The sequence below is a fragment of the Pagrus pagrus genome (assembly GCF_965226575.1).
Source record: "Pagrus pagrus genome assembly, chromosome: 17".
Lineage (NCBI taxonomy): Eukaryota > Metazoa > Chordata > Actinopteri > Spariformes > Sparidae > Pagrus > Pagrus pagrus.
The window spans coordinates 11,781,698-11,802,176 of NC_140201.1; the positions used below are offsets into that span (position 1 = coordinate 11,781,698).

Below are 20,479 nucleotides of genomic sequence, written 5' to 3' on the forward strand. Positions count from 1 at the left end.
CCACAGAAATCCTTTGAAATGATTTTGATATAGTGTTGATACTCAGCTATGATAATCGGTTGCTGACAGTGACGCTGAACCGTGAAGCTTCTCATCTTTTCTGAAGCTTTTTCCAGCTGTATTGGAAATAGTCAGTTTATTCATTAATTAATCTGTTATTACACTTTTCATGTTCATGTTTATTGATCTAACATTAGCTAATGTTGTGACGTTAGCATTAGCTGTCGAGACTGAATTTAGCAGTAATGCCTCTGCCACTCGTCACTCTCCCTTTAGATAATCCATAAGTCTGTCTGGGCCAGAAACACTTTTGCCATTTTGACTTTTAGCCGTGTAACTGCCTTCAAACTTCTGTTTCGGTTGATTGCAGCTTCGTTGACTTGTTTGTTGTTTTGAGCCTTTTGGCGAACAAGGCGTTCAACAATCTTTAATTCCTTTAAGACCTCCAACAAATAAGTTGTATCAACCACGGACCACTTTTTTTTGTCATCTCGTCATGTTTTTGTGCTTCCTGGCAGCAACGTCACCAACGTAACCGATGAGGTTACCCTCAGTCAGGGACGAGCGTGGGCAGAAAAAAAATAGTTATTCCAACCAGAGACACACCTCTCTCGATCTGATTGAAAATTAATTCAGATCAGGCCGGATTGGGTCAGTCTCTTCCGATTGTGGTGTTTCCTAGAGGCATTTTTGTTCTGATTAGTCCTTTATTCTGATAGTTAGTGGAATATCAGGGTCCATGTAAACGCAGCGATTGAGAATTCATTGAAAGGACTCCGCATTAGCAGCACAGCAGGTTTGTTTTGCTACAGTATGTTATCATTATCCTTTTTTCTAAAATGTCTGTTGACTCCTGAAGGGATAATTAGTCGTTTGGTTGCACCCCTTCACAGAGATACTATAGGCAGGGCATTTTTTTGGAAGTTTGCTGCTGTACTAGTTTTTCTCCGCCTCATTGCTAATGTCATCTGAGGAGATAATCAGCAGGAGACGCAGCCTCTATTGCGGGTCGCAGTTGGACTGTGTCCGTTTTTCCAACTGAAAAACAGCCCATCTCTGCTCAAAGTGAAAGAGAGGTTCAGTTCCCAATTGTGTTTTCTTCAAATATCACAGATTTGTCTTCCCCGCTGAGTCAAACAATCTTCAGCTGGACTGCTTGATTATCTAAGTGACTGTGTACCATTTGTACCTCTGCTTCTCAAGATTCTCCTAAACACTGGTTGTGATCAGTGAGTAGTAGGATAAGTGTTGTTTGTTTGTGGAGCTGCAATAATTACTCCATGAATCATGTAGTTGATTAAACAATAAAAGGTCAACAATTTTGATAATGATCAATTGTTTAATTCAGTTTCTGGTTCTAGCTTCTTAAATGTATTTGGATAGATTTGCTGCTTGTCTTTTTTATTTATGACATTAAATGATGACTCAAATGGTTTTTGAGTGTTGGTTGATATCGAAGCAGTCAGTAATTGTAGCCCAGGTTGTTTGTTTTTGCTTTTCCTTGTTGGGTAAGAATAAACTAGCAGAATAAATAAATTTAGAGTCGGTTCAACTCAAACCCAATTATTCTATTAGGAGAAGCTATTTAAATGCACACAGTAGTCTGAGAGTAAACCACACAGATGGACCTCTGCAGCCACACACACACACACACACAAGCAAGCACGCACGCACACACACACACACACACACACACACACAAGAGCACCTATAGGGAGGGTCTCTGTTAAATTGGTCCCAGATGCTTGTGTGTGTGTGTGTGTGTGTGTGTGTGTGTGTGTGTGTGTGTGTGTGTGTGTGTGTGTGTGTGTGTGTGTGTGTGTGTGTGTGTGTGTGTGTGTGGGATTCATTTGGTGAATCTTTATCTGAAACTACCCCCAGTGCACAAGTCTATTTCTCCTCTTTTTTTTAACGTGCGTGTGTGTGTGTGTGTGCGTGCTTGTGGTGCTTCTGTGTGTGTGCGCACATTAGAAAGCGAGAGAGCGAGGGACAGATCCAGTGTATAGGATATTGGACTTGGCAGTATGGAATTTAGTTAATTCCTTCAGCTAGTCTTCTAGCTTGATTAAATAATCGCTGATTTAATGCAAGTCAGTGCATGTATCAATTTAAGTGTGTAGGTGTGTAACCGTGTGCCTGCCTGTGTGTGCGCGTGCGTGTGTGTGTGTGTGTGCAAAAAGCAGGTCTGATTTACTCCATAAGTGAATTAAATGTAATTTCATTTTGAAAGACTTTGTTTGGAAAGCCCTCTTTTTAAATTTATTTTAGACCGCAGGGCGCCTCAATCTATTTCTTAATCTCACATTCTCTCTCTCTCTCTCCAGTTTCCTGTCTGTGTCTTGCTCTCACTATTTTGTCACATAACTTCAAGGTCAGCAGCACCTTGGTATTTTAGTGTGTGTTTAGTTTTCTTTGACCATAAAATGAAAATCAGCGTCTTTTGTTGCAAAATGAGATTTTCACCATTAGAAAATGTTTGTTTAAAGTGGTACAAATTCAAGCAAACAATGGGACAAAATACTGGGAAATGTTGTCCTACTCTGTGAGGGATGTTTTGATGGGCCGGGAGATAAGAATTGACTTGAATGTTGTTTTATTTAAAATGGACGCAAAGCATTTTGTAGCACAGCAGCTGATGTGGAGGCCACCAGTCTGCCTCGCCAGATTATTTCAAGTGAAGCTACACCACCAGAGTTTAAAGATGCCACCGCATATTGGTTGCAGATGGAGGCTAAAGTACATTTCAGGGACCCAATATTGCTCCAAAACCTAAACCAGTGGATGCTTATCTATTTCGGCCAGCTCTTCTAAAAAGATCTGAGAGACCGAGCCGTGTAAACAGTTTGTATAACATCTGTAAATTTATGGCTTCAGGAGAATCTCAGAGTGGATTCAAAGCCGCAGCTGAAGGGTTCAGCCACTGTGTGGTTACACCATATGTTTTGATGTTGAATAAAAATCGGAGTCTCGAGAATGAAGTTATAATTTATTAGTGCATTTTATGAGCAGAGTCACGAAAAAAGTTACAGAGAAACAGCTCATAACTTTAAAGGAAAGCAATCACTTTAACCCATTTAATGGAAAGTTGGCTTTGCGGTGCAAACCCCATAAAAGTCCGAAAACAAAATTAAAATTGGAGTTTCGGAGTTGTTCAACAACACGGAGAGGAGGAAAACATGTAATATAAAATGTTGCCTGTTTTCCCCCAAACAAACAACAGTCAGGTCATGTCGCCTCTTTTATGCATTCTTGCATTAAATCTACTGCCACAAGGGAAAACAGGCTCTCTGTCAGAGCTGTTTGTGCATTAGAGCAGAGACTGACCATACTGATTGTGAAAGTTATTAAACCAATAAATGCTGTTTTATGTGCAGCCTGCCACTGAGTGGATTGTACTCTGGCCTTTTCATGAGCACTACGAGAACGATAAAATCTGCAAACATTGTCTACATGGCTGGGGTATATTTTTGATGCAAACTCGTTGTTTACACTGATCTTTTCACCAGGAGATTAAATTATCTAATGTCCTGTATCTCCTTATTCGAGCGCACAGGGATAAGAAAATTCCATGAGTGTGTTTTAATAAAAGGATTCAATATCGGACACCTATCAGCTTCACTTAGAATAAGGCCTGGGGATAGAAGAAAAACTTAACTTTGTAAACAAACAAAAACTTTAAAGTTTATTTGTTGGCGTGGCTTTGGCTTGATTAGGAGGAAGTTGATAAAAGCTTTAATTTCCTGACTAATGAACGTATCTGTGTGTGTGTGTGCCTTCAGCATGCATGTGCTTCAAGTGTGTGTGTGCGCACGCGCGTGTCAGAGGGCGTTGCTGGTGGTGCTAATTGAACGGTATCATAGGCCGCAGATAAATAGATGTCATTAAGACCCTGCGCTCTAATTACCTGCAGCCCTCCTCTGCAGGCTGAGGTGAGTGGAAGAGGCCAGGTATCAGTAATCAATCAGATAAAACACGCAGCGGTGCACAAACATTCTGCGGACACACATGAAAACTCCGAACACACAAACAGAGTGACAGAGCCACCTCTGTTCAAGTTATAGAACTGTGTGTGTGTGCGCGCGCGCATGTGAACGTCCACATTTCCACACATGTCAAGCCGAGCAGCCGATAATTGAAAAGGAAGTGAGAGATCATGAGCCAAATTTTGTGTGTGCGTGTGTGTGCGCGCATGCACATTTTGACAGGTGGTGGGGGGGCTATTTTATGCACTTTCCTGTGCAATTGACACTTGAACCTTTCTGTCACAAGTACACACTTGAACACACAGGCACGCACACACACATTGTGCTACCCTTGCACCGTGGTTTTCGGAGTAGCCAAAATACCCTCGACACACACACTTTTGGATTGCGGCCTCTCATCCAAATCTTGCATGCCTTCATTAGTCAGTGGAAGCAAATATTTTCAGGTGTGTGTGTGTGTGTGTGTGTGTGTGTGTGTGTGTGTGTGTGTGCGCGTGTGCGTGTGCGTGCATGTGTTGCGATGAGGGGCAGCTGTGGGGCCATATGTGAGTGATTTGGGCGCTCGGAGGGAAACTGAATTCTGATGACAGATGCAGTGTTTGGCTTGCAATGTTAGACACACACACACACACACAGACACACACGCACAGAGACACAGGAAGCGTACATCAATCAATCACCTGGCTCTGTCTCTCTACATGTGGTGACCGTATGGTGAGTGTGCAACATACACACAGAGGCAGGCACACACGCACTGACGCTGGCTCTGTGTACCACTGAGAGGATTTGATCATGTAAGTGTTCTGCTGTCTGATGTCAGATGGGCGAAAACACATGTACCATAAAGACTCTAATATTAGCTCAGGTGTTTATGGCACACAGCAGTATCGGAAACAGGACGCTCTATTATACACATTTTGGGACAGAGACCACGTTTTTCCAGAGCAAATAAACACGTCTTTGGTCTTCCTTTGTATTAAATCTTTGAACAATGTAAGTTTGATTTTCTAGCCTGATCCAGACAGTATGAATAATGTCATCGTAAATGTGTGTTTATGAGCTAAAATTTGCGGCAAGGAAACAAAAGAGCTATTAAAGCACTTTTCATTGGCAGTAGGATTTGATGTTTAATCTTTAAACACTGTCTAGTGCAGGTGTTTATTCAGTTCCTGATCAGCTGCTATTTTGATGGTCACATTGATCACTTTTCGCTCCTTTAAGGGGACCTAACTTCCTTGTATGTTTGCATAAAGCCGCTAATGTACTTTGGATCCTTGCCATAAATGTTCAATATGACTTTGAGTGTCGTATTTGCAGTACCGATTAATTATTTCCACAACACAACACCAAAACTGGCAGCTGATATTCTTCAGCCGTGTCTGCATTGCATCTCTCAGGCCATACTGTATATGCGCTTGTCTGTTTGTGGTGTGTGTTCCCAGAGAAATGTTAAGTGGTTTTAATTGCGCTGTGATCCTTGCAATACACTAGATTGCAAAAATAAACCGAGCGGCGCTGTGCCCACTGGGCTCTGCTGCTTTTAGCTGGCAGCACGAAACAGATGCTCAGTGGAAGTGCTGGTAGTGGCTCCATCTGTAGCTGTGAGACTACAGAAAGCCTGATTGAAGTGTAGCGCTCTTTTGTGAAAAGTTTAAATGTTTTAAACTTCCACCACTGGGTGCTATGAGCCCCCCAAAAAAAAAAAAAAAAAAATGCTAAGCTCTCGGCACTGTCATGAACATAAAACAACAAGAAGCCGCCGCTGAAAGGAGAAGGTCCCAGCGGACGCAGAGTCCATGATGGAGGGAGAGCGAGAAACAGATCGGGATGACAGAGAGAAAACAAGACAGAGAGGGAAGGGGAAGGATGGCAGACTCACGCTGTGTGTTATGGATTTTTAGTAAGCCATAGCTTTAGGCACATACAACATACAGACATTCACTAGTACAACCATATTGAGCTCATCAATGAAATCGTGATGGTGCTACTGTGCAATCAATCAAACTTTATTTGTATTACGCCTTTCATACACAGTATAAGACGGAACAAATGTCGACCGTAAACGAGTTAAACAAAGTAAATACGCCTGATGTTTTTCATCAGGATCCATGCAATACTCCACCAAATGTTGGAAAAAGCCCTATCTCACAATGTTAAAGAAACATTATGTAACTTTTTGACCTTAGAATAACAGCTTCAGAGTCATTTTGATGGTCTTGTAATAAGGTGAATGGTGTCTCTGTCTCCATCACTCATTTCTGCACTATGTAACTTCAGTGAGAGGGTAGACTCACAGCAGTTTTCAACACATACCATTGTTATGAAGTAATTAGGTTCGTAGTTGGCACCTACAGTACATTACGTTTGACAAACTGTTACAGACCTGGGTTTTGTATTTACGACAGTGGTGTTGCACTCAGTAACTGTAGGGGGCGACAAATGACTATTTCTACATAATGTTGCTTTTAAGATAAAAAATGAAAAGAAGTGTTGTGAAAATCTGTTCATTAGTGTTTGTGTAATCCTGCTGACAATACAACCAACTAACATGAACTATGTGAATACATAGTTCGGGGAAGCTTTACTAAAAACTAGAAATAGATTTAAAAGTCAACAACAGACATAAAGCATGTAATATACAAATTAAAACAGAATACAATTTTAAAAATTTAATTAAAAACATAAATACACTGTGAACAAAATGAAGCTTATAATGTCTATAAACCACTTTTAATCCAAAGCCAGGTTGAAGATTTCAACACTTCCAGCTGCTCTCAAATCCTCAGGCAGACTGTCTCAGCTGCTCGGAGCATAAAAGCTAAAAGCTGCCTCACAAAGGTTTTAGTGCTGTCCTGCTGTAAGAGCCAGAGGCAGAAATGCACACAGGCCAATGAAGAAAAACCAAATTACATGCTAGATTTACTTATATTTAAATCGGTAAACCTCCCTGGAAGAAGTCTAAAACTAAAGCAGTCACCAATCCTGGAATAAAAACGTAAAGAAGATGCAGAGAGAGAATGAAATCGTTGATAGACAGGCAGGTAGAGAGAGAAACACAGCCAGGGTGGAGAAAGATGAGGTATGCTGTCCTCTCAGGGTCATAAAGGTGGTGAATGGGGCCAGAGACTTAATGGGATGGAGAAACGTTGTGATTGGCTCATTACTGTGATGGAGCACGTTGCCACGACAATTGGCCTTTTCACCCCCACACCCTTCCTTGCACACACTACTTTTCTATGCACCACTGCTCGATGAACTGCAGAGGTGTGTGTGTGTGTGTGTGTGTGTGTGTGTGTGTGTGTGTGTGTGAGTACGAGGAAGCGCACACTAATACTGTAAAAGTCAAACACTTGCCTGTAAAGCACCTCCTGCCGTTCAGATAAACACTAAAACACTTTGTGCTACAAGGTGAAAGCATAACTCGTCTCTTTCCATGTCCGTCGAGTAGCACTTGACGAAATTACCGCAGTGTCTCGCATCTCCCTCGCAGGAGATCTCTCTGAGACACATACTCATATGTTTAAAACACACACAATTTATTCTGCTGAAGGGGATCATTTTCTTTCCGTTGAAGTATATTTTCGGTGTTTTTATTAACCTTGTTCAACTCGCAGAAAATCAGCGCAGAGGAGAACAATGTTCTCAATAGGATTTCCCATTAGGCATGATAAATGAGAGCACATCATCTTTCTGCCACCAAGCCAATCTGTTTCCTCTCTCTCTCTCCTAACCTTACTGCCAAGTCATTGTTCTTGAGTGGTGTGAAAATGAAAAAGGTATCAAATGTTAAGTCAACATTTTCTGTCTTTCTTTTCTCTCCATGACTTTGCATTTTTCTTATCCTGACGAAAAGATCCTTCATCGAGCTGTGTTTTTTACCTCCCCCTCTAATGTTTTCTGTTTTTCTCCATCCACAGCGGCGCAGAGGCAGCGGGGTCTTCTGTGCAAACTGTCTGACCACCAAGACGTCGTTGTGGAGGAAGAACGCTAATGGAGGCTACGTCTGCAACGCATGTGGTTTATACCAAAAACTACATTCGGTAAGTCTCACACACACACAGACATGTACATGTGCATGCAACACAGTGCACGAGACAGAGCATTGACTCGATGATGAATAGAAACAGTTGCACCAGACGTGGAGCTTCTGTGTTGTGCGGCTAATATTAGCTACTGTTGCTCTCTGTTAGCGGAGCAGAGAGAGGCAATCGAACGTGCACAAAGTCACATCCTTTGGACTGTCGCGGAAAAATTCAACCGTAGCCCTACACAAAGAAAATCCTCAGCCCAGCATCGATCAAACAACATAAACAAATCATCCAAAAGCTTGTACAGGCAACCGCGAGAAACAGGGAAGGTCTCATTTATTTTATTTTACCTATCAATACGATCACATATGGCAAATAAGAAAAATTCAGATTCTTATTTTCGACATCTACTCAAAAATGTTCAAAAAACTAATATGTCTCATATTGTCCATTGCTGCAGCACCTCTATTCACCCTGTGTTTTAACACTCTGTTTTAGTCCCTGTCTCTTTAAGACCCCCCCCCCCCCCCCCCCCCCATTCTCAAAAAAGCCCAGTCTGCTGTGATTGGTCAGCTCTCACAGGCCTGAGCAGGCACCGTCCACCACATCAGCTCCGTCTTTGTTTTTGCAGCCATGGCAGTGCTGGGGCTGGTGACTGCATAGTGTTGACATCACAACCTCGCAGAAGTCCTGACGAAAACGTATTTGCTTTAGAATGAAAAAAGACATGGAAAACTTAACACACAATATGGGGCCTTGAAGTTTTAGTCACTATATGTTTGTGATCCCATTTATTCCAGTTTCCTTTCAAAGTAAATAGAAAAAAGGACAGGGAGGGAGCTTTAATTTCCAAAATTCACTTTAAAGGTAGAGAGACAGAAAGGAAAGTGTAATAACACCCACAAGAACAAACTCGGTGTATCATCATACCAGAGTTAATTTGTAGTGCTACCTATCCACTCATAGGAGACCTACATGTGCTCACTCATAAAGGTTGTAGTGGATCAGGAACCCTGTACTTTAACTTATTTTCTGACCGTGCTGTGTTTGAGTACATCAACAGGGTGGCTTTGACCGCTAATCATCATTCTCCTGTGTGGCCGATTAGCATAGCATACTAATTAAATGGTGCACGCCGCAGTTAAAATTCTTGTATATATTCTGTGAATCCCACTGTGAAAGTAATATTGTGGATAAAGTCTATTTGATTTGGTGGGTGCTGGGAGTCACAGAGCATTTCAGCAGTCACAGCGAGCCAGTTCCATGGAGTGAGAAATATGATGGAATGAATCAACTTTACCATCTAAGCCCGGGGAAAGTCTATGGAAATCCCAAATTTAATTAGACTGCATGAATTACAGATGAGATAAAGAGCCAGCCTGGAATTTAGTTGACTTCAGAATATTGAGCTTTCTCACCTCAGATATGTTTTTATGGAGCTTACACTAATTTCACACTTGAATATACCTTTTTAACTGAAGGGTTTACAAATATTATCAGTGTGGAACAAGCCTTCGGGGCTCCAACATATATATATAAATAGAAGCTGAATTCATGTTCACATATTGGCTTTTAAAGCTCAGCTTGTAAAAGTGAACAAAAATGTCCCACTGTAATAAATCACAGTTTTAATAAATGCATCAGGGGGTTGACCGTGTTACAACCCGGAGCACCGCGCCGCAATTATCAAATGGAGTTTTAAAGACCTTTTAGAGGATGGCGAGCTACATCAGTGTACTCCTTCCTGCCCCTGCAGTTGTCCTTGGTGCAACCCGTTCATCTCATCTGCCGCTCCAATCACGTTCCGGCCCCCCTCCACTCTTGACAATCCTCACGACAACCGTATTTTATATCCCATAATAAAAGTTTTATACGCTCTACACACATTATTAGAGAGGATAGCAGCTAGTAAAACACTTCAGAGTGAGAGAGGGCGAGGAAGAGTTATGAATAAAGAGGCGGAAAAAGGTGGACATAAAGGGAGGCAGGAGGAAAAACAAAGAGAGGAGAAAGGGAGGAAGACAAAGAAGGGGGGAGAGTAAGGTAAAGAGGGGGGGGAGGGTGTGGGGGAGGCATCCAAGAAGAGACAGAAAGAGATGGAAGGACAGATAGATGGAGAGAGAATTGTGTCTACCAGCAGTAACTCAGCCCAGGACCATAAAGGTGTACAACATTACAGATATCTGTGAGAGTAGCTGGGTGTCTTCTGCAGGGTTGGAGACAGAGAAATGCTATAAATGTTGAGCATCTCACTTTTAATATACATATAAAAATTAATTAGACTAACCACAAAGTATACAGTACAAATTAAATGAAAACAGCTGATTTATGTATGAAGTTAAAAAGATATTGGTTTGATTCGAAGGACTAGTGATCTAATTTCTATTTGGAAACACTTCAAACGTCAAGTAGTAGTCACACACATCGGGACCAAGACGCTTGAAGATCAACTAGCGAGGTAAAGAGGATGAGGACGTTTAGAGGCAGACAAGGAGGAAGACGCTGAGGTGAAGGCAAAGCCATTGGCATGTATTATAAAGATGGACGCCACTTCTTCTAACTGTACGAAACAAAGCCAAAATATCATGGAGACAAGCACTGCCATCTGCGCAATTGTCAGGAAAGGACTAATCAACTGATATATTGGAGTGGGACTTCTAAAATGACAGAAACCATCTTTGGAAAAATGTTGTTTGACGTGTACTTTGAGTTTTTTGTTTGGACCGTGACCCATCTGCTAACATGGAAGAGGTGGGTTTAAGGAGCTATACCACAGCCAGCCACCAGGAGGCAATTTAAATGTTTTGGCTTCACTTCTGAAGAGCCGTCATGACATCCGTCTTTATACACGACAATGAGCAAAACACGGTACGCTTCTTGCCAACGTAGTGACAAAGAGCAACAGTAAAGGGCAGTGAGAGAAAATGTGCCCGAGTGAAAGGCAGAAAGCGCACCACACACTTTAGCACACTCCAAAATCAATGGTTTTTTTTTATAGTATTCATACTGACTGTTTTGAGTATGCTTTATTTTATGACCTAACCAGTGTGAATGGTTAAATCTGGCCCAGAAAGAATATGCAGTGTGAAGTTAGACACAGTTTATGGCTGTTTCCACCATGGAGGTAACTGTTTCTTCAATGCAGTGCTCCTCCTGCATTAACTCCCGTCTCTCCCTGCCTCCTTTTTCTTTTCCTATTCGTTTCATGTCCCCTCCCTCGACCTCCTCCTCCATTCACCATATACAGTATTACTTTTCCCCGCTCTCATTTATCTCCTTCATTCCCGTCTCCCCTGCACTCTCGTCTTTACCGTTTCTTCTCTCATTCTCCTCACTTCTCTTTAGCCTCTTGGAAGCACAAAACCTCTACAGTGACTGATAGACCCCACCCAGGGAATGACAGCGTCTTTGCCCATGTCACACACGCTGACACGCATGCAAAAGCTTTTCTACACAGACCTGTAGAGACATACGTTCTCACTCACAGACATTGGGCCATCCTCATACGTGCATGCAGTACATATACAGAGGGATGATTCATTCTGGGGGATCGCATCTAGAAAGCCTCAGAGGGTTATTGCTTTTTTCCCCTTTAGACAGAAGCCTTTCTAACTGCCTTTCATCCACTTAAACACCTCATTCATTCATCCATGTTGCTCTATCATCATTCCTCACCATCTCTTTCTTCTCTATGCATCTTTTTCTGATTGGTTTTTATCTGCCATGATGCATGTCAAGAGCCCTACAGCACTTACACCGAGACACAGCAGGGAGTTTCTAGAGACATACAGGAGGCACATGAATGTACATAATAATAAGGCTCTTTTCTCAGTATTTAGGGCACAGAGCGTCTAATAGATAAAACCTGCATGCCGGTGTAAATTTGAATAAACTGAAATGGCGTTTCTGATGCTCGAAAAGATCTTCACTTTTTCCCAGTTGAATTCGACTTTGTTGTCAGTAAACGCCGCACGGAGATCACTATTCATAATATATATTTAGACAGGAGGCCTCGTTGAAGCCCGTTCTTCAATAGGGAGAAGGACAGCAAGTCATTACTTCTGAGTTGAAGTGTAAACACATTAAAAGACACTTTAAACTGCGCAGCTTATTTTACCTCCAGGAAAGAAAATATTTCGCTAATTTGTCTGGAAATGTTTTTGACTGTTTGGATTTCTTGGCGTGTATTTAGGAAGGGAAACATCCAAAAAGTTTCATCAATCATTATTCCAGTGGGAAATTAAATTAGTTAGGAGAGCTTCAGAAAGTGTTGATGTTGCTGAGCTGTTTTTATTCTGTGTAATTCTGCTCGTCTTTAGCCATTTTAACCCAAACCCTGAGTTCCCCTCATACTGTAAGTTGTACTGTGGTGTAAATGTTTTTTGGATTGTTCGATGGTTGTACTCTTATTGTGAGAGATTACTCGACAGACTTACACAATAGGTAAAACACTGATGAAGGCACATGTTTGTGAGGGATCTGTCAATGAAGTAAAGGTTGAGTCTTCAAACAAACTCCACTTACATCAGATGTAAGCGCTCCCCCTTGTGGTAAGGGCAAAAACCACAGTCTTAGGAGGGCTGGATATTTGCATGTCAATTAATTATGCACAAGTTAAGTCAATATGAACTAAGACGTTTAAAACTTTGATCTACCATTGGAAGGGAAAAATGTTTTTATGTCATATATAATAAAATCCACATCATTGGTTTTTAAACAAAAATGAATTATCACTAAATCTTTTAGATTTTAACCCTTTTCTCTCTGTCATTCTTCTGTCTCCTTTATCTCATAGACACCCCGACCTCTCAACATCATAAAGCAGAACAACGGTGAACAAATAATCCGACGGCGAACCCGAAAGCGCCTCAACCCCGATTCACTGTCGTCTGAAACCCCCGCCCCCAAGCAACAGCGCATCACCAGCGAGGAGCGTATGAACGGCGAGGAGTCCGACAGAAGCTGTGCGTCGATCAAAAGCCAGCAGCCTTCCCCTCGCTCGCGCTCGCCCAGATCCACTCAAGCCTTCCTTGCCAATCAAACGTTGGAGATCCACCGACGCATGCCTCCTCTGCTCCTGCCTTCGCACCCCCCCTCATCGTTGGTAGCCGAGGCCAACGGGGGCATTGTTGAGGGAGGGATAATATCAAAAGTAGAGGGAGGTAAAGGAGGAGGGGGATCAGAAAGAGGAAGTCCGATTGAGAAGTACATGCGTCCATCCAAACCGTCTAGTTATTCGCCCCCTGGTTCGCCCATTGAAAAGTATCAGTATCCCCTTTTCTCCTTACCTCTCCCACTAACCCTCTCGCCTGATTTGACCCCTGAGTCAGACTGGCTACGATTCTGGACCAAGTATAAGATGGCAGCAGCCTCTGGGGTTCCTGGTAGCATCAGTAATCTAAGCAGCCCCGGTAGCCTCGGAAATAACGCTCATTATCTCAGTGCAATGGTGACTCCAGTGCAGCATCATCAGCAAAGCTACACGGTGCCTTACTGTGCCTCTCCCTACTCTCCTCTTCCCCCTCCCCCAGCTCCTCCTCACTATCCTCCACCTCCTCATCATTCCCAAACCTCCTCCTCTTCATCGCTAGAAAACGAAGCTCCTTTGGATCTCGCAATAAGACAAAGAGATACAAGCGCTGCGAACGCGCACATGTCGACAAATGGCGCCGAGAGGAGAAGGCAGGAGTCGCCTCTGGCTGAGAGGTTGAGAGAGAGCTGGAAAGGAGAGAAAGAGGAGGAGGAAAGAACAGACGAAGGAGGGAACCAAAGGGAGGAGATAGGAAAGGAAGAAAAGCATCATGTGGCAAAAAGTCAGTCAAGTGTCCCGTCAAGTCGAGCCATGGTGGAAGCGTCCACGCAGGACGACCTGAGCAACCGTTGCGTCCACTGTGGGATCTACTTCCTAGACGAGGTCATGTACGCCCTGCACATGAGTTGCCACGGCGACCAGGGACCATACCAGTGCAGTTTTTGCCTTCACGTGTGTGTGGACCGCTACGATTTCACCACACACATACAGAGGGGCTTACACAGGTACACAGACAAAACGTCACAAAACAGGGCTCACATGCAAGACGGCATCCTTCAGAACGTCACAGTGATGTCAGAGGAAAAATACGACGGAGATCGCAGTGAGGTCACAGACAAAAGCGATGATGTCATAGGAGAATGTCATGACGACCAAGCAAAAGAAATTACAGGCAGTGATGCCACTGACAATGAGACAGAGGTTGAAAAGGAGGTAAGAGAAGAGGGTCATGACGTTACAGACCAGGAATTGGAAGACAAGATGGTGTCAGATAGTGGTGATGACGTCACACAAACCACAGAGGTCACAGCTGATGCTGAATCTAAAAACATAGATGAGAACACGGAGAGTAATTAAGCGGCTGCGTTTGACTCACGCAAACCTTGAAGAACGTGTTTTATTGGATGAATAAGCTGTAAATGTCTCCACGTTCCTGGAGGCGAGCTCATGTCAAAATGGGCCTATGCCGGGCGCTAAATGGAACACATCCTCATGCTGGAAGCACTCGGCTGTCAAAATGGTCAAAAATCATTGTAGGATCCCGCTGAACTGCTGCAGGGACAGTTTGGAGAAATAGCCCGAATCCTGTGTTGAGTGACAGTCACTTGACAGCTCTGTGGCAACTATTCAACAACAGAGTCCGGGCATGCAGCTGAAATCACCTTTAATAAACAGCCACTTCATGTGCTTTCCAAATAAGAGGATTGGAAGCTCCAATGAAAGTTGGACTGGTCTCATTTAGAATGAGTTTGAGGAGCTCAGCACTTGCACAGCCACCATACAGCAGAGCAAAGAAAAAAAAAAAAAAATGCTCGAAGTATAACACTTTAACTGAACTGAGCTGGTCGGTTATGCACCACGCTGAACTGAACCCCGAGCTGGTCCAAACTGGTCTGATGCATCAGACTGTTTTATGTTGGTACAACCAGATCTGATCTGGTCCCAGAGCATGTTTTTGACTGTTTCAATGGATGCAAAACCAAAAACTTTTTTTTGACTCTCTGAAACTGGTCAGTGTTAAACCAGTTCGCTCCAGTTCTGCTGGTGTAACCTCGGTACAAAAGGATCCGCTGGTTTCTTTCACACGTGCCCTGTTGTCTCTGAAACTGACGGTGCAAAATCGCCACCGCTGCAAAGTGGCCCACAATGGGAGACCTGGTCGGGTTTGATTTGACTTTTTGAACTGCTAAAAACCAGTTTCAACTGGTTCAACCGGAGTAAGTCCGGACCGAAGTGTTCTCTTCATCCATATGGATCGAACCAAGTGACATTATTTTCTACCTTCCTCCGTGCCATGATACTAGCTACGTGCCTGGCTGCCTGCCTAATAGAACAACCATCTATTAACCTGCTTAACATTTATATTAATAATAATAATGGTAATAATAATTATGATGATGTTATAGTACAAAACATGCAATTTGCTACACTTTCCTATATATAATATGTTATTTTGTAAAGACAAATAATGCTTTTTTTGCAGGAAATGGTACTATAAAAATTAGTCTATTTGAGTTTTGTTTTTTTTGTTTTTCGAGCTATTTGTTGTTTGTGTTCTCATGGAGACTTGTTACATTGATAACAGCCGTCTAACAGAAATGGTACAGCAAATGAGGGGGTTGTGTGTGTGTGTGCATTTGTGTTATTGCGTTAATGTCTGTAAGGATCAAAGGATGTGTCCGTCCCCAAACGATGGTGTAAAATAATGAAGGCTTGCGCTCGGTATTTCAGTCCTCAGGGGTCACACGTGTTGCACACCAACCCACCTGTTTCACAGCATGTGACACATCGTTTTTACATGTTAAAGGTCTATTGGTTTTAGCATGTTACATACGTTTCTCTTAAAAGGTCAAAATGGTCTTAGTATGTAACTTTTTTTCTTTATGTATTTCACATGTTGTTAGGTTACATGGTTTTATAGAGAGACTTAGGAACATTGGGAGGTAAACCCTAATTTTTATCATAAGGATCAATTATTTGGGTTAACAGTATGAACTTTTGCTCTGTGAGTCGACAGAGTTTCTTGCCTACAGTGTTTTATTCAGCCTATCTCATATTTCTGAGAGTTTGGTAGATTACCTCTATGTAGCATGTTAGCATCTTATAAAAATCTGCAAAATAAGTTGCCTTTTCTATGGATAGGAACTGTTACATGTTAGACCCAAATAATACTGAAAAAAAAACACAAGATGAGAGTGTACAGTTACATTTTATAATCCAGTGAAGTAAAAATGATCATGTTGCTTTCAACGACGACTGATTCTGCCATTCATCACCCACTTTTGGGTTATAAATCAGCCTTTTAAACACACTTCAAGACCCACCTGATGCCATAACCGAGTCTCTCTTTAAACCAAACTTTTACAGTTCTCATCAGTGATTTTTCGTCACAACAGTCAGGTCTTTGTGTTCCCCTATTCTTCAGAACAGAGCAACGCGGCGGCCATCTTGTTTATTTTTATAAAGAGAGAATCACTTCTCCAGCCTTGCTGCCTTAGTTGCTAGAAAACAAAAGAAAAAAAAAATCACCAAGGGACTCCTTTGAAGGAAATAATAATAGGCTGAAAGAAAATAAAAGACAGGAAGAAAGAAAGAACAAAAGAAAGATATTTTTCTATGCTTATCCAAAAAACATGAATGAAAAGTATTCCGCCTAGTGCCTGGTAACTTGTACAGTTTTTCTAAAAGGTATGTTTATCTGTGTCAAAACGTTATGTAAGTTATGAGTCAGGCAGAAGTTGGGCAAACAGACTTCTGTATTAATTCCAATGCACCGAGTCATCAGAGTCATCTGTTCTGATACTGGATTTCAGCCCTGCTGTCTGTCAGATACTTGTTCACACTTTTCAGCCCATGAGAAAGACCCACATGTGCTTTTAAAAAATGAAATCGGTTGCCTTTTATTTTTGCATGTATTGTGCACGACTTCGCAGCAATGTTGAGACACAACACAACATAACTTTGTATGAAAGAGAAGATGTTCTCGACTGTGTACGTGGTTTATTTGGAGAGGGAAGTTGAATTATGGCACGCAGCCATGTCACCAGAGGGCTCATATCATGGTAGAGGTGTTATTGTTCTAAAGAGGAATCTTTCATTAGTATGTTTGGGGTTAAAGGGGCACTGTGTAGTTTTGGAGAAGAAATTCAAACTCAGAATTTTAATACTTCCAACATTAATGAGGAAATAATATAAACTCAGAAAATATTTATTTTTTCCGTAACTGAATAAACAAGCTGTTCTCAGAGGAAAATTCCTCAGAACACTGTTTGAACCTAGAAAGGTGGCAGGGTCCGCCAAACATCAACAATATATTCAGTTTATTCAGTCATAAAAACAAAGAGTTTGTTTATTTAGTTTGTTTAGGCATAAACAAATCAGCCAATGAAGATCTTTCTCTTCTGATCAAAATGTCTTCCCCAAAACTACATAGTGCTCCTTTAAGTGTAGACGGTTGTGGCAGCAAAAGGTCAAATTTCATTTCGAGATTTCTCTCTTGCAGAAAGTTCAAGACGGCAACGGAACAAACTATACAATCATACAAATTCCACACTCTATTTAGCACTCTGCAAATTGAAATGAACTTTTCCTCAGAGCAATCAATGTGTTGTTGAGTGCAGGTTTCAGTTTAATACCTGGAGCATTTATGTCAGATCTGAAAGAATGACCTTGTATACTCTGTATGTTCGGGCATACAGATTTTCCAGTCTTTTGAATAATTGAATATGACACATCGAAGCCAGCTGAAACCTTTGTTGAGGCTCTGTTGGAATGCTAAAGGTATATTGCATTCGCGTTACACTTCTTAACAGCTGAATTAATCTGTCACACGAACGTAACCCAAGCACTCAACATGTCACATTCAAACACTAAGACGCCTTTGAAACCGTCAGTGCGGGATATTCACACTGGAATTGGAAGTCTTGCAGTTTAATGCAAGGAAATCAGTCAAACTATTTATGACCTCTGAAGAGTTTGCTTAACACCTTTACCACGCATGGCCCCTTTAATCACAGCTTTCAATTAACTGCATTAATGACATGGTGAATAGGTTCCATCATGCTGTAAAAGGACTGATGAGGAGAATTCAAACAACAAACTGTTTGAATTGTCTTTATTCTAGGAAATCTGTAAAGTTTTTAAATTTACTTTTTTTTAAAGTTATGGGCATCTCTTAAGGGGCTGCTAGCTTAATAAAAAATGTTTACATTTGCAAATGTAGCAAATAAAAAAAGCAAAGGATGATGCTTTGTTAAAAGACAGAACAAAAGGAAGGACTGAGGGATGGATACCTGCTGAGATGGAGAGATAGGTGCCTTTGAAGAATATATGGGGAGGTAGACGAATAGAGAGTGATGGGGATCAAATGACACTTGTCCCCTCTCTTTTGTTGTTCCCGTCTTCAACATATGTTAATCATATGTTGTCTGATTTGACACACCACCTCTCCATCTCTCTGTGTTTTTCATCTCTCCACCTGCTACTGCTAACCTCTGTCTCTTCTTTTTCCTCCACTTTCCTGCGTCCCTTCTTTCGATAAAGGTTGATAGAGCGGTCGAGGGGGTTTCAATGAAAGGTCGACACAGAACTGACAGAAACTGATTACGTCAACAACAGTACAAAAGAATTAAACGAAAGCTAGAAGTGGATTTACTCAGATTTACTGTAGGTTTACTCATTTGCCAATGGGAATCACATTCGATAAAAATTCAGCGTGAATTGTCATCGTTTAAAGGATGTGACGACCTTTGGTAAAGATTTTCATGCTAGGAAACAGTAGGACAAAAAGGGATACGATAGTTTTTTGCCTTTTTCTTTGGTTAAATCTGGTGTACATCTCATCTTGATGAGCCACAAGGACGTCTCAGTGAGCTGGAGACAAATTCTGACATTTCAGCGTGAAAGACTTACAGAGTTGAAAGCAGAAAGAACACAGCCTTGATAATTAAAAAAAAAACTTTGCTCATGCACATTTTTTGTATTGTAAGTGCTCTGCAGAACCGTTTCCTATCCAAATATCTTCTTTGCCAGCTTATCATTGTCTCTGAAGAGTCACTTAAGGATACTGTATATCTAAAACGTAAATAGGTATCACGATTGACAGGAATTTTTGGGAGAGCTGCCACTTGGGGCTAAAAAATAGGCAATTTTGGTAAGAAATGAGGTTCTGCAGGACACACATGACTTGATCTTGTTTTACTTCAATAATGAGTGTATGTTTTAGATTTGATGGCATTTCACATCAGCGTTTACATTGGGGAGCCTTAACAAGTGTTTTTTAATTATTTTTTGTCTTTGTCAGAATGTGTTATAGAAAATTATGCTGTTGCTTGCACTCCATTTATTATGTTCTTATTGCCAAGGAAGGGACAACACACACAAAGACACACACAGGCAGTGGTACGGATCGAGTGTACATTATGGGATGTACAGTGTTAACCATGGGAGAGAAGGGAGCTAAAGGCCAGTTGAATAATGGTCGGACACACACACATGCATGCATACACACACATCAACTATGTACATTTAACCAATATATTTTAGTAGAATTTTGTCTCTATTCAGTTGAATGGCTTTTATAGAAAAAAAAGGATTTTTTTTTTTTTTTTAGGTTTTTTTTTTTCTTTCTCATGTTGTATTTTATTCTGCTACCTTTCTGTACGTTATTGTTTTTAGGTTTTATTTCATGCAAAAGTGATATTTCAACAACATATTTTGACAGCCAAGAAAAAGTTTGTTACACAGCTAAACTTGAAGAATAATGTTGATGATGATGATGACGATGATAATAATTAATAAAAGTAATAACAAACATACCGAAAATGGACTGTTGGTGTTTGATTCATTAGTGATCAGTCTTTGGGAGGAACCAGTTCCTCTGATAACTCACAAAATAAATGTTATTGTAATCTGTTACAGTGAAAGGGGCACTGAGTAGTTTGGAAAAGAAATTCAAACTCTGAATTTTAATATTTACGATATAAATGAGATAATAATACAAACCCACAACGTATTTATCTTTTCTATAAATGAATAAACAAGCTGTTCTCAGTGGAAAATAAGGCCCCCAGAACACTGTTTGAAGCTAGAAAGTTGGCAGGGTCCGCCAAATATAAACAAACAGTATGAAACTGTGTTCTCCTTTAAGGTCAGTTTGTTTATTCAGTCGTGAAACCAAAGAGAGTTTGTTTACTTAATTTCTTAAGGCATAAAAAATCAGTCTATAAAGATTTTGCTCTTCTGATTAAAATGTCTTCCCCGAAGCTACATAGTGCACCTTTAAATATATGTAATTAGATGACAGTTACTAGACAAAATGTTTGTGATTACAAAGGGGTTTCATCAAAATATATTTTTCTTGGTAAAATGCTTATATGCAACATTAATCCTTATTTACTGTGCAGGAATGGCTTCTTAGAGCATATTTTTCAGACAAC

At 41.2% G+C, this 20,479-nt stretch overlaps 1 protein-coding gene across 3 annotated transcripts in view; it reads left to right on the forward strand.

The window, feature by feature from the left end:
* The window catches only part of trps1 (trichorhinophalangeal syndrome I), a 124,976-nt gene extending 105,118 nt beyond the window's left edge, over positions 1-19,858 (forward strand). For all 3 annotated transcript variants that reach the window (XM_084379063.1, XM_084379064.1, XM_084379062.1), the window contains exons 10-11: positions 7,901-8,023; positions 12,807-19,858. In XM_084379063.1, coding sequence (XP_084235189.1) covers positions 7,901-8,023; positions 12,807-14,399 — 1,716 coding nt within the window. In that variant the 3' untranslated portion in view covers positions 14,400-19,858. The remainder of the gene's footprint in view (positions 1-7,900; positions 8,024-12,806) is intronic.
* The last annotated feature ends 621 nt before the right edge of the window (positions 19,859-20,479 follow it).